At 36.3% G+C, this 13,222-nt stretch overlaps 1 protein-coding gene across 22 annotated transcripts in view; it reads right to left on the minus strand.

The window, feature by feature from the left end:
• Positions 1-13,222, minus strand: part of DCAF6 (DDB1 and CUL4 associated factor 6) — a 174,509-nt gene that overhangs the window by 11,239 nt on the left and 150,048 nt on the right. For 21 of the 22 annotated variants that reach the window (XR_014053375.1, XM_081489207.1, XM_081489211.1 and 18 more), the window contains 3 exons: positions 8,782-8,920; positions 6,988-7,144; positions 6,260-6,348 (listed from right to left, as the gene is read on the minus strand). Coding sequence is in view for 21 of the 22 variants with exons in the window: in XM_081489207.1 (XP_081345333.1) it covers positions 6,260-6,348; positions 6,988-7,144; positions 8,782-8,920 (385 nt within the window). In the remaining variant the exon portion in view is untranslated. Of the gene's footprint in view, positions 1-6,259; positions 6,349-6,987; positions 7,145-8,778; positions 8,921-13,222 lie in introns of those variants that run through there. The other variant, XM_081489208.1, reaches the window with a different exon arrangement.

The raw sequence follows: 13,222 nt of genomic DNA on the forward strand, positions 1-13,222 counted from the left end.
GTCGGTGATGCCATCCAATCTTCTCACCCTGTCATCCCTTCTCCTCCCGCCTTCAATCTTTCCCAGCATCAGGGTCTTTTCCAATGAGTCAGTTCTTCGCATCAGGTGGCCAAAGTGTTGGAGTTTCAGTCTCAGCATCAGTACTTCCAATGAACATTCAGGACTGATTTCCTTTAGGATGGACTGGTTTGATCTCCCTGCAGTCCAAGGGACTCTCAAGAGTCTTCTCCAACACCACAGTTCAAAAGCATCAATTCTTGGGCACTCAGCTTTCTTTATAGTCCAACTCTCACATCCATACATGACTACTAGAAAAACCATAGCTTTGATTAGACGGACCTTTGTTGGCAAAGTAATGTATCTGCTTTTTAATGTGCTGTCTAGGTTGGTCACAGCTTTTCTTCCAAGGAGAAAGCATCTTTTAATTTCATGGCTACAATCACCATCTGCAGTGATGTTGGAGCCCAAGAAAATAAAGTCTGTCACTGTCTCCATTGTTTCCTCTTCTATTTGCCATGAAGTGATGGCACCGGATGCCATGATCTTAGTTTTCTGAATGTTGAGTTTTAAGCCAACTTTTACACTCTCCTCTTTCATCAAGAGGCTCTTTAGTTCTTCTTTGCTTTCTGCCACAAGGGTGGTGTCATCTGCAAATCTGAGGTTATTGATGTTTCTTCCAATCAAGCAATCTTGATTCCTGCTTGTGTTTCATCCAGCCTGGCATTTCACATGATGTACTCCGCATATAAGTTAAATAAGCAGAGTGACAATATACAGCCTTGATGTACTCCTTTCCTGATTTGGAACCAGTCATGTCCACTTCTACCTGTTGCTTTTTGACCTGCATACAGATTTCTCAGGAGGCAGCTCAGGTGGTCTGGTATTCCCATCTCTGTAAGAATTTTCCACAGTTTGTTGTGATCCACAATAGATTCCTGCCTGGAGAATTCCATGGACATAGAAGCCTGACAGGCTACAGTCCACAGGTGGGTCACAAAAGTGATGGACACAACTGAGCAACTAACACTTTCACTTTACCTCACGGGGGAAAGTTTACTTTCCTCCATTAGAGTGGTATCACCTGCATATCTGAGGTTGTTGTTATTTCTCCTGGCATTCTTGATTCCAGCTTGTGAGTTATCAGACCGGCTTTTTGCATGAGGAACTCTGCATATAAGTTAAATAAACAAGGTGAGATCTCTAGTCTTTCCCATTCTGTTGTTTTCCTCTATTTCTTTGCATTGCTCACTGAGGAAGGCCTTCTTATCTTTCCTTGCTATTCTTTGGAACTCTGCATTCATATGAGTATTATCTTTCCTTTTCTCCTTTGCCTTTAGCTTCTCTTCTTTTCTCAGCTATTTGTAAGGCCTCCTCAGACAACCATTTTGCCTTTTTGCATTTCTTTTTCTTGGGGATGGTCTTGATCACTGCCACCTGTACAATGTCATGAATTTCTGCAAATAGTTCTCCAGGCACTCTGTCTATCAGATCTAATCCCTTGAATCTACTTCTCACTTTTACTATATAATTGTAAGGGATTTGATTTAGGTCATACCTGAATGGTCTAGTGGTTTTCCCTACTTTCTTCAATTTGAGTCTGAATTTGGCAATAAGGAGTTCATGATCTGAGCCACAGTCAGCTCCCGGTCTTGTTTTTGCTGACTGTATAGAGCTTCTCCATCTTTGGCTGCAAAGAATATAATCAGTCTGATTTCAGAAGTGACCATCTGGTGATGTCTATGTGTAGAATCGTCTCTTGTGTTGTTTGATGAGGGTGTTTGCTATGACCAGTGCATTCTCTTGGCAAATCTCTGTTAGCGTTTGCCCTGCTTCATCTTGTACTCCAAGGCCAAATCTGCCTCTTACTCCAGGTATCTGCTGACTTCCTACTTTTGCATTCCAGTCCCCTATAATGAAAAGGACATTTTGGGGTGTTAGTTCTAGGAGGTCATGTTGGTCTTTATAGAATCATTCAACTTCAGCTTCTTCAGCATTACTGGTTGGAGCATAGACTTGGATTACTGTGATATTGAATGGTTTACCTTGGAAACAAACAGAGATCATTCTGTCGTTTTTGAGATTGCATCCATATACTGCATTTTGGACTCTTTTGTTGACTATGATGGCTACTCCATTTCTTCTAAGGGATTCTTGCCCACAGTAGTAGATATAATGGTCATCTGAGTTAAATTCACCCATTCCAGTCCATTTTAGTTCGCTGATTCCTAAAATATTGATGTTCACTCTTGCCATCTCCTGTCTGACCACTTCCAATTTGCCTTGATTCACAGGCCCAACATTCCAGATTCCTATGCAATATTGCTCTTTACAGCATCATATTTTACTTCCATCACCAGTCACATCCACAACTGGGTGTTGTTTTTGCTTTGGCTCTGTCTCTTCATTCTTTCTAAAGGTATTTCTCCACTGATCTCCAGTAGCATATTGGGCACTTACCTGGGGAGTTCATCTTTCAGTGTCCTATCTTTCTGCCTTTTCATACTGTTCATGGCATTCTCAAGGCAAGAATACTGAAGTGGTTTGCCATTCCCTTCTCCAATGTTAACTTCCTCTTTACTTTTCTCCATTAGAGTGGTATCACCTGCATATCTAAGGTTGTTGTTATTTCTCCTGGCAATCTTGATTCCAGCTTGTGCTTCATCCTGCTCGGCATTTTACATGAAGAACTCTGCATATAAGTTAAATAAGCAAGCCTTGATGTAGTCCTTTCCCAATGTTGAACCAGTCAGTTGTTCCATGTCTGGTCCTAACTATTGTTTCTTGACCCGCATATTGGTTTCTCAGGAGACAGATACTAAGTGAGTGTTAGCTGCTCAGTCGTGTCCATCACTCTTATGACCCCTTGGACTATAGCCCACCATGATCCTCTGTCCATGGAATTCTCCACGCAAGAATACTGGAGTGGGTTGCCATTCCCTTCTCCAGGGTATCTTCCCAACCCAGGTATTGAACCTGGGTCTCCTGCACTGCAGGTGGATCCTTTACCATTGAGCCATCAGGAAAGCCCAGAGGCAGGTAAGGTGGTCCATCTCTTTAAGAATTTTCCACTACTTGTTGTGATTCATAACAAACTACAGTTTAGCATAGTTAATGAAGCAGAAGTAAATGTTTTCTTGGAATTCCCTTGATTTCTCTGTAATTCAACAAATGTTGGCAATTTGATCTCTAATTTCTCTGCCTTTTCTAAATCCAGCTTGTACACATGGAAGTTCTTGGTTCACATACTGCCGAACCCTAGCTAGAAGGATTCTGACCATAACCTTACTAGCATGTGAAATGAGTGCAATTGTGAGGTAGTCTGAACATTTTTTCACATTGTCTTTCTTTGAGATTAGAATGAAGATTGACCTTTTCCAGTCCTGGGGCCACTGCTAAATTTTCCAAATTTGCTTACATACTGAGTGCAGCACTTTAACAGCATTATCCTATTTTAGGATTTTAAATAGCTGAGTTGGAATTCCATCACCTCCACTAGCTTTGTTTGTAGTGATACTTCCTAAGGCCCACTTGACTTCACATTCTAGGATGTCTAGGGCTCTAGGTGAGTGACCACACCATTGTGGTTATCTGGGTCATTAAGACCTTTTTGTATAGTTCTTCTGTGTATTCTTGCCACTTCTTATTAATATCTTCTGCTTCTGTTAGGTCCTTACTGTTTCTGTTCTTTACTGTGCCCATGCTTACATGAAATGTTCCCATGTTATCTCCAATTTTCTTGAAGAGTTCTCTAGTCTATCCCATTCTATTGTTTTCCTCTATATCTTTGCATTGTTCATTTAAGAAGGCCTTCTTACCCCTCTTTGCTATTCTCTAGAACTCTGCATTTAGTTGGGTGTATCTTTCCCTTTCTCCCTTGCCTTTCACTTCTGTTTTCTCAGCTATTTGTAAAGCCTCCTCAGGCAACCACTTTGCCTTCTTGCATTTCTTTTTCTTGGGGATGGTTTTGGTCACTGCTTCCCTATATGTTGCAAACCTCTGTCCATAGTTCTTCAGGCACTCTCAACCAGATCTAATCTCTTGAATCTATTCATCACCTCCACTGTACAATAATAAGGGATTTGATTAAGGTCATACCTGAAAGGCCTAGTGATTTGCCCTACTTTCTTCAACTTAAGCCTGAATTTTGCAATAAGGAGCTCATGATCTGAGCCACAGTCAACTTCAGGTCTTATTTTTGCTGACTGTCAAGAGCTTCTCCATTTTCAGCTGCAAAAAAATATCAATCTGATTTTGCTATAGACCACCTGGTGATGTCCATGTGTAGAGTCTTCTCTTGTGTTGTTGGAAAAAGGTGTCTTTGTGACCAGCGTGTTCTCTTGACAAAATTCTGTTAGCCTTTGCCCTGTTTCATTTTGTATTCCAAGGTGAAACCTGCATGTTGCTCCAGGTATCTCCTGACTTCCTACTTTTGCAATCCAATCCCCTATGATGAAAAGGACATCTTTTTTGGTGTTAGTTCTAGAAGGTCTTGTAGGTCTTCACAGAACCATTCAACTTCAGCTTCTGTGGCATTAATAGTTAGGGTATAGGCTTGTATTACTGTGATATTGAATGGTTTGCCTTGGAGACAAACCAAGATCATTCTGTTGTTTTTGAGACTGCACCCAAGTACTGCATGTCAGACTCTTGTTGACTATGATGGCTACTCCATTTCTTATAAGGGATTCTTGCCCACAGTAGTAGATACAAAGGTCATCTGAATTAAATTCGCCCATTCCTGTCCATTTTAATTCACTGATTTCTAAGATGTTGATATTTATTCTTATCTCTCCTGCTTGACCAAGTCCAATTTACCTTGATTCATGGACTTACCCTGTGCAATATTGTTCTTTACAACACTGGACTTTACTTTCACCACCAGACACATCCACAAGTGGGTGACATTTCTACTTTGGCTCGGCCACTTCATTCTTTCTGGAGCTCTTAGTAATCGCCCTCTGCTCTTCCCCTGTAGCACCTTCTGACATGGGGGCTCATCTTCCCATGTCATATCCTTGTGCCTTTTCATACTGTTCGTAAGATTCTTGCAGCAAGAATAGTGGAGTGCTTTCCCATTTCCTCCTCCAGTGGACCATGTTTTGTCAGAACTCTTTTTCTCTCTCAGTGGCTCTCACAGCATGGATCATAGCTTTATTGAGTTATGGAAGCCCCTTTGCCATGACAAGGCTAAGGTCCATGAAGGGGTAAGATGTAGCAGTATCACCCTTAGCTGCACTCACCTCCTCACAGAAGCTCAGTAATTCGTTAGTAGCTGATTAATGCAATGGATACTCATTTTCTTTATAAGAAATATTTGTAAGAAATCTTAAATGAAACCCATAATTGGAAAACTGTTTGGAGATGAGGAGGAAATACCCAGAGTTTAGCTTTCATATCATACATCTTCCTGCTCCCAACCCTGCAAAAAACCTACAGCTTCTGAGAACTTAATTGCAAAACTACAGATGTAACAGCAGCTTCAGAAGCTGAGGAAACCTTAAAATAAAATCATAAAGTAAAAGATTCTCCAATCATTTGGCTATGATTATGGAGAAAAGTTATAGTAAAACTACTTTCTTAAAAGGACACAGGTTCTTTTAAATTATTCTTGATAGCATCAAGCCAAAATAGTCAATCTATTCAACTATAATAAACTTTATCTGTTACTATCAATAATCAACATTCTAATTATCAAAATAGTATTTCAGTTTTTACCTCTCTAATATTGTGGGCATGTTTTATTCTTTTATTTTTCTTAAAATTTGACCTCGTTAAGTGAATTAACTTGTTTTATGTCACCAAGTAATAAAAACTGAGCTGCTTTGATTCTTCTTAAAACAGCATTTCAGGGGCCTCCTTGATGGCTCAATGACAAACCATCTGCCTGCCAATGAAGGAGACATGGGTTTGATCTCTGACCTGGGAAGATCCCACATGCTGTGGAGCCACTAACTCTTTGTGCCACAACTATTGAGCCTGTGCTCTAGAGCCCAGGAGCTGCAGCTACTGAGCCCTCATGCCACAGCTACTGAAGTTCACGTGCCTAGAACTCAAGCTCTGCAACAAGAGAAGCCACTGCAATGAGATGCCCACACACTAGAAGTACAGAGTCACTCCCCCTTGTTGCAACTAGAGAAAGCCCACACAGCAACGAAGGCACAGCACAACCAAAAAATATATACATAAATAAATAAAATTATTAAAGCATTTCAGGAACAAAGTGAAATATGTTCTATAATAAATATAACAAAAATCTTACTTCATCAGCAAGTTTTCGGTTAAAAATCCTTGATTCTTCTAGTGGTGACCAGATTTTTATGTCATAATCTATGCCAGATGAGGCGAGAACTAGAAAAAATCGTTCACATTAATATAAAGCTTAGAAACATGCCATTAACTCATGTAAATGTATAATGTATATATGCATGGATGTATATGTTCAGCAAAACTGAGTTAGAATGGACATTGTACTGATACATTTAACTGTTAACTGAGAATACTGTTTTGAAGATTTCCTAAAAGCTACCCTATAATACAATTTTAAGACCATCTTGAAATCACTCAAATTTTTTTCCTATTTACTGTTCTTTTATGAGAAACATGGGAATTTCAAATGGAAGCCAAGAATAAGTCATTACTCCTTTGTTCTGGTAAATTAATTCTGATACGTAAAGACTAAAAGGCAAGGAAGTTCGATTTGGTTAACCAGGGCAAAGTTCAATCAACTAAAGCTCTTATAGCTGATAAAACTTACAAGAACTATTAGGATAATAAACTCTTTAATCTATTTCCCTCTATTTTCTGCCAAAAGCGGGTTGTTGACGTTTTTTGTTTTAAACCCAAGAAGAGCAATACTTGACCCTAGTAGCTGCCTACTAGGATAATTTGGATTATTCTTATATATTTATTCTTACAACTAGAAAAAAGTTGAAGCTGATTAATCATACTAATGATTTTGAACCCTTGCCTTATAAAAGGTCATCTTACTTGGGTCAAATGGGTGTGGCTGCAGGCAGTTTACCACATGATTATCAGCCTCCAGAAGCATTAAATGCTCAGCAGTGTGACGATCCCAGATGAAGATATGGCCACAGTCAGAACCACTCATTACAAAGTTTGCACCCCAGAAATTGGCTTCTTTTATCTAAGGGTTAATAAAAAGAGAAAATTATAAGAGATTTCAAATCAAAGTTATTAAAAAAGATTTTTCTATTCTCAAGTTTAAAAAATTGGTTTAGAAAATAAAAAATTGAAGAGAGTCTTTGTCTTCCAGTATATTGACCATGACAGAGATTTATTAGTAGGGATAAAATGGAAGAAAATAAAGTCCCCCATGATGAAGATAGGTATTTTATTTTGTTCAATACTATATTTATAGTGCTTGAAACAGTACCTGGGCACACAGTAGGTGCTGAGTTAATAACTGCTAAATGAATGAATGAGATTTCTGGGTTATGGACAGTATAATGAAAATTTATATATATACAGATATCACTGAACTTTCCAAAACTGGTTCCATTTTAGCTTTAAAAGATAATAAAAACAATTCATAGAAAGAAATGAATTGTTCCCCCCAGTATTTTGTTTTATGCCAAAAGAACAAAATTACTGACCTTTTATTAGTTATCAGAAGTTCTCACAATCAAGAAGGAAAGATATAAATACATATTTACTCTTACGAAGCAATGAAACAAAGGGCATGTTAAGATGATTATGATGGAGTTTTTCAGCAGATGCACAAAATGAACCATCAAAAATCTTTGTATTTCAGATCAGAATTTTTGAAATCATATTATGTGCAGCTGCGACTTTGATATTTTTGGCAAAGCAAAGGAGGGGAGCCAATTTTCTTTTTACTTGGAACTACTATTATATTTATTTGTCTTCTATTTTTTTCCATTCCTACCCCTAGTTATTTCCATCCAAAATTTTAACCATAAAAACACAAGAAATACAAATTGATTGCTTCTATTAATAATGAGTAGTCCTTGTAAAATGAGTAAATTGCTACTACATGATATCTATAAAAAGAGCTAATTATTTCCTTATCCCAAAGTTACTTTTTGCCTCTACCCTAAAGGAAGTAGATTGAAATTGATTCTGTAGATACTTTTTGAAAACTCAATGAATATATGAGAACACTTTCAGACATGAATGGTTCAGATTGACAGTTGTTAATCATCTCACAACATTTTCTCAGTAAATAATTAATATTGCATTAGGTATACACACTTCTGGGTTACAAACACTTGAAAAGATCTTAGATATCATCTGGTTTGTTTTTACTTCATAGATGAGGAAATTAAAGTTTAGAAAGACAAGGTGACTAAAACAAATCTTTGTCAATCTAAAAAAGTTATAATTAATCTGACTATATTTTGTAATGAACCTGGATTTCATATATCCAAATCTTTCTCTTTACAACCAACAAAAGAAACTAATATGAACTAAAAAAATCTACTAGGAAAGTAGATAGCAAGTGTGAGAGAGCAAAAAAGCAGCAATGGTTACCTATACAAGCTAACATTTTTAAAGTTCTATAATAGTTCCTCAGTAGGGTAGAGTTTTCTTATAAAAAATAATGCTCTTTCACAACATATTATAGGAAAAAAAAACTATGAGTAAAGAGATAACTGTGAAGGTGCAATGAATGCTATGTACAGAGATAATTATATAGAATATAGTAGAATCACACTGGCATATATAAAACCAATCACTGTGGAAAAAAATTCATATTATGAAACTGCAGTTCTTCCAAACAATGTCATGAGTATATGGTACCATTGTCCTGGAGTTGCGATGGCCCTTATAAACCATCTTTACTAGTGGCCTTCTAATGTTCAAAGTATCCAGTTCCTCCATTTCTTTCCTTTCTTTTCTTCGCCTGAAGAACTCCTGAATGCGGGCAACAGCAGAGCGTCTATGAATTACATATTAAAAGAAAAATACAGAAATAAGTATAAAACATTGACAGGCCACTACAGAATGAAAGTGGGCAACATTAAAATCAAGTGAAATCTAGAAATTATTTAAACTCAACATTATCTCAATAAGGCATCCCCAATCAAAAGCATAAAAAGGCAGACAAAACAGTAAGACTACATCAAACTAGTTGAGTTACTAAAACAGAATGTTTTAGTTAAGAGATCACTTAGAAATTTGGTACTGGTTGAGAGTAAAGGAAATAGCATGCGGCACACTGTTTAAATGGCTATTTTATAAAAATATAATACAGACAAAATTAATATGCAATTTACTATAAATAAAACAAAACCTATTCAATATTATTTGTCCTCTCCATATTAGGAAATATAAAGGCATAAAGAGAAACCAAAAAAAGAAACTAAAGGTAACATACAATTGGAGTGGATGTTTTGAGATTTTGTTTAAAGGTGTTTGTTCTCAGCAAAGAACAAACAAGTCAAGGAAAGAATATTGATATCTATGAATAAAACAAGGATCTTCTAATAGAATCTATTCTACATGAACTTCATATTAGAGTACAGAACGGAGCTAATGAGACTGATTTTTACTCTCCTAAGAACCAAGCTGGGTCACAGAGCTAGAGAGTGAAGAACAATGGACCCTCTTTAAGACTGATTTCATTACTAGAAGAAACTTTCCCCAACACCTACTACTAAATAACTGTTAGTCTGAACTTGTTATTTAAAACATTATATTCTGCAATATAATAGACAAAAATCCAAAATATATCAAGTGTCTACAAATCAGTATGAAAAATAAGTACTATAATAGAAAAATAAGGACACGAACAAGGAAATTACAGAAGAGACTTAACAAATATGCAAAAAGATGCTTAGCCTCACTAATAATAAAACAAACTCATCTTTTTGTATGTCTATGATATTAAAAATTTTTTTACATCTATCAGAGTGGCAAGAGCACAGGAAAATAGGCACTACTGGTAGGAGCTTGAAGGTTTTATATATATATATATAAAAAGTACTCTTTGGCTGTAAATTTTTCACTTAAGTGAAACATATACAGGAAGGTATAAGTCAAAAAGGTGTAGCTCAATGCATTTTTGTAAAATAGGCCCATGTAACCAGCACAAGTATTGAGAAATAGAGAATAAACAGAATTTAGAAGTCTCCCCATTCTCCATTTCCATTATTATGCTCCACTATTCTGACTTCTAACATGATGGGTTAATTTTGCCTGTTTATTAATTAAACAAAATCATATGATGTATTTCGTGTCTAGCTTCTTTAGCTCAACATTATATTTGTAAGATTCATCCATGTTGTTGTATTTAGCTGTAGTACATTCATTCTCTTTGCTATACAATACTACTTTACATAAATACATTATAATTTATGTATCCATATAACTGTTGGTGGACATTGGGTTATTTACAGGTTTTGATGACAAAAATAGTGCTCTGATGAACATATATACGTATATTTCTCTTCAGCATATATTTAGAAGTGGATATGCTGGACCACAGTATGTGCATATGATTATCCTCAATAGATATTCTCAAACAACTTTCCAAAGTGGTTACAGCAGTTTATAATCCCACTGGCAGTATATTAGTATTCCAGTACAATATATTTTTGAGGAGAAATTAAATAATATCCATTAAAACCTAAAATATGTATTTGTTTTGATGTAGCAATCTTATCTTTTAATGAATGGATGCTATAAAAAACAAATATGCAAATATGTATTTTCACAATATATATACACTTACACACACACATTCACTGCAGTACTTTGAGAAACACTGGAATAATCTAAGTGTTTTATACACAGAAAGGATAGGTTAAATAAATTATGGTACATCTGTACATTGGAATACTTATGTCATTAAATAATACTTATATCATTAAAAATGATAAGATCCATAAGCAAGAATATGGAAAATATCAGCATTATCTTAAAGAATCTATAATACAGGTTAAAAAATAATTTATAGAGGAAAAATTTATATATACATAGAAAGAATCTAGAAAAACAGACACTACTGTTAATAACACTTTCTAAAACAATTCTATAACAATTATGTAGTCTTATAAAGTTTTCTTTTTCATGAAATGGTATATTATAAATTCTATAGGCTATTTAGAAAGTGTTTTAAAAATTCTCTCCTGTTACACATATTTAAAAAGGGGGGGAAGATCCAAAATTTTAAGCTAGGCATAATTAGAAACTTCCACAGAGAAAGCTGACATGTTCAGTTTACTCTGATTATCTCTTTCTGATTGGGAAGTGATAAATGGGAAGGGTTGAGAGTTGAAATGCTCTCAAATGAAACAATTAATATGATTGAAATTCTCTTTTTTCTAAAGTAGAAGAAAAAAGGACACTCAATCAGTTAAAAATATGTGAATAGCAAGAAACCAAAAAGAAAAAATCTCTTGCTAAGAAAGTAGAGTATCTAGAAACTAATGCAACATTGTAAATCAACTATACTTCAATAAAATAAACTTAAAAAAAAAAGAATAAGTAGAGTATCAAGTAGCAGAAGAAACAGATATAACCTTGCTGATAAAGCAGAGGCCTTAGGAGCTATAAATGGAAAAAGAAACTATACAACACAGCAAGAATCAGAAGCTCAAATCATTTTTAAAAAGCAGTGTGGCCAAAATCAAAGCTGAATGAGTAATGGGATGATAATAATTAAGAATTAGTGAAGATGGTACCAAATCATAAGTGTTCATTTCACTTAAAAGTTTGCTCTAGGGACTTCCCTGGTAGCACAGTGGATAGGAATCAGCCTGCCAATGCAGGGGACATGAGTACAATTCCCAGTCTGCAAGGATTCCACATGCCAGCAGAAAAAAAATTTATGACATTTTGATTCCACCTGTTTGACTCAGTATGAATAGAACGCTAGATTTCTAATTTTTAAAAAAAGATATGCAACAAGCAACAAAGATTTACCGTATAGCACAGGGAACTATAGTCAGTATCTTGTAATAACCTATCATGGAAAATAATCTGAAAAACAATATATTTGTATATGTACAACTGAATCACCTTGCTGTGCACCTGCAACGCTGTTGAGTCAACTACACTTCAATAAAATATATATATATATATATATATATATATATGGGAAAAAAAGAATGGAAATTTTAAGTAGAGAAAGAAAAAGAACAAAAGAGGGACACTCTGATATTTGATATTTTGAAAACTTCAAGTCTTACAACCAAGACTTACACATTGGCAGTTACTAGGAAAAAGAGCATAACATACGAAAATAATGTTGAGTCCTGCCCCAAGGTCACAGGTGCAAGACCTTGCACCAAGGCCACAGAAGTGAAGCCCAGAACCAAGGTCAACTCTGAAGCTGACTAAGCCCCTTTGTAATTGTTGCCAAAAGCGCCTGATCACCACTAACAACCTTTCTGACTCCCAATTAGGCAAAGATGTCCACTCCAGTAAACACCCTATAGTGCCCTAACTAATCACCTAACACCAACTGTCCAGCAGGAATTTTCTTTGTCTTGAGACTATAAAAATTGGCTATTAACCCCCGAAAACTGTCAACTCTTCCTGATCTGTCAGGAAGTCAGCCCACTGTGCTCTCTGTGCCCACATTATGCCTGCTCTTTGTTCTTAGTAAACATATTCCCTTCTGAAATGCTCTGTGTCTGAAAATTCTTTTCCAACCCGCACTTGGACTGCCTCAACAAATAAGCTCTGAGGGTTAATGCACTGAATTCTAAAAGTAGCATATACTTCAGAAAAATCTCTAGGGGTTAAAAAAAAAAGACCACTGCCTAGGCAAGGTTCTATCACTGCAATTACTGTGTTGTAATTATTTATGTGTCTGTGTATACCACTGAGCCAACAGCTCAGAGATGATGTGTTATTATAGTTGCAATGTGTGGGCTTCTCATGACAGTGGCTTCTCCTATTGCAGAGTACAGGCTCTAGGTTGCATGGGCTTCAGTAGCTGTGGCCCATGGGCTCAACAGTTGCAGTTCCCATGCCCTACAGCACATGCTCAAGAGCTGTGACACACGGGCTCAGTTGCTCTGTGGCATGAAGGATCTTCCCAGATCGAATCTGTGTGTGTTGGCAGACAGATTCTTTACCACTGAGCCACCAGGGAAGCCCCTAATTTTACATTTTGAGCCTTTCCTCTTCCCTGAAAGTCTTTATATTTAACACTTCATATTCTAGAAAATTCTATTTCTAAAGTGGTTCAACAAAAAATTTTAAGATATCGCCAAGCTTAAATTCCCTGGTG

The sequence above is a fragment of the Giraffa tippelskirchi genome, chromosome 5 (genome assembly GCF_054371585.1).
Source record: "Giraffa tippelskirchi isolate mGirTip1 chromosome 5, T2T-mGirTip1v1.2.pri, whole genome shotgun sequence".
NCBI lineage: Eukaryota > Metazoa > Chordata > Mammalia > Artiodactyla > Giraffidae > Giraffa > Giraffa tippelskirchi.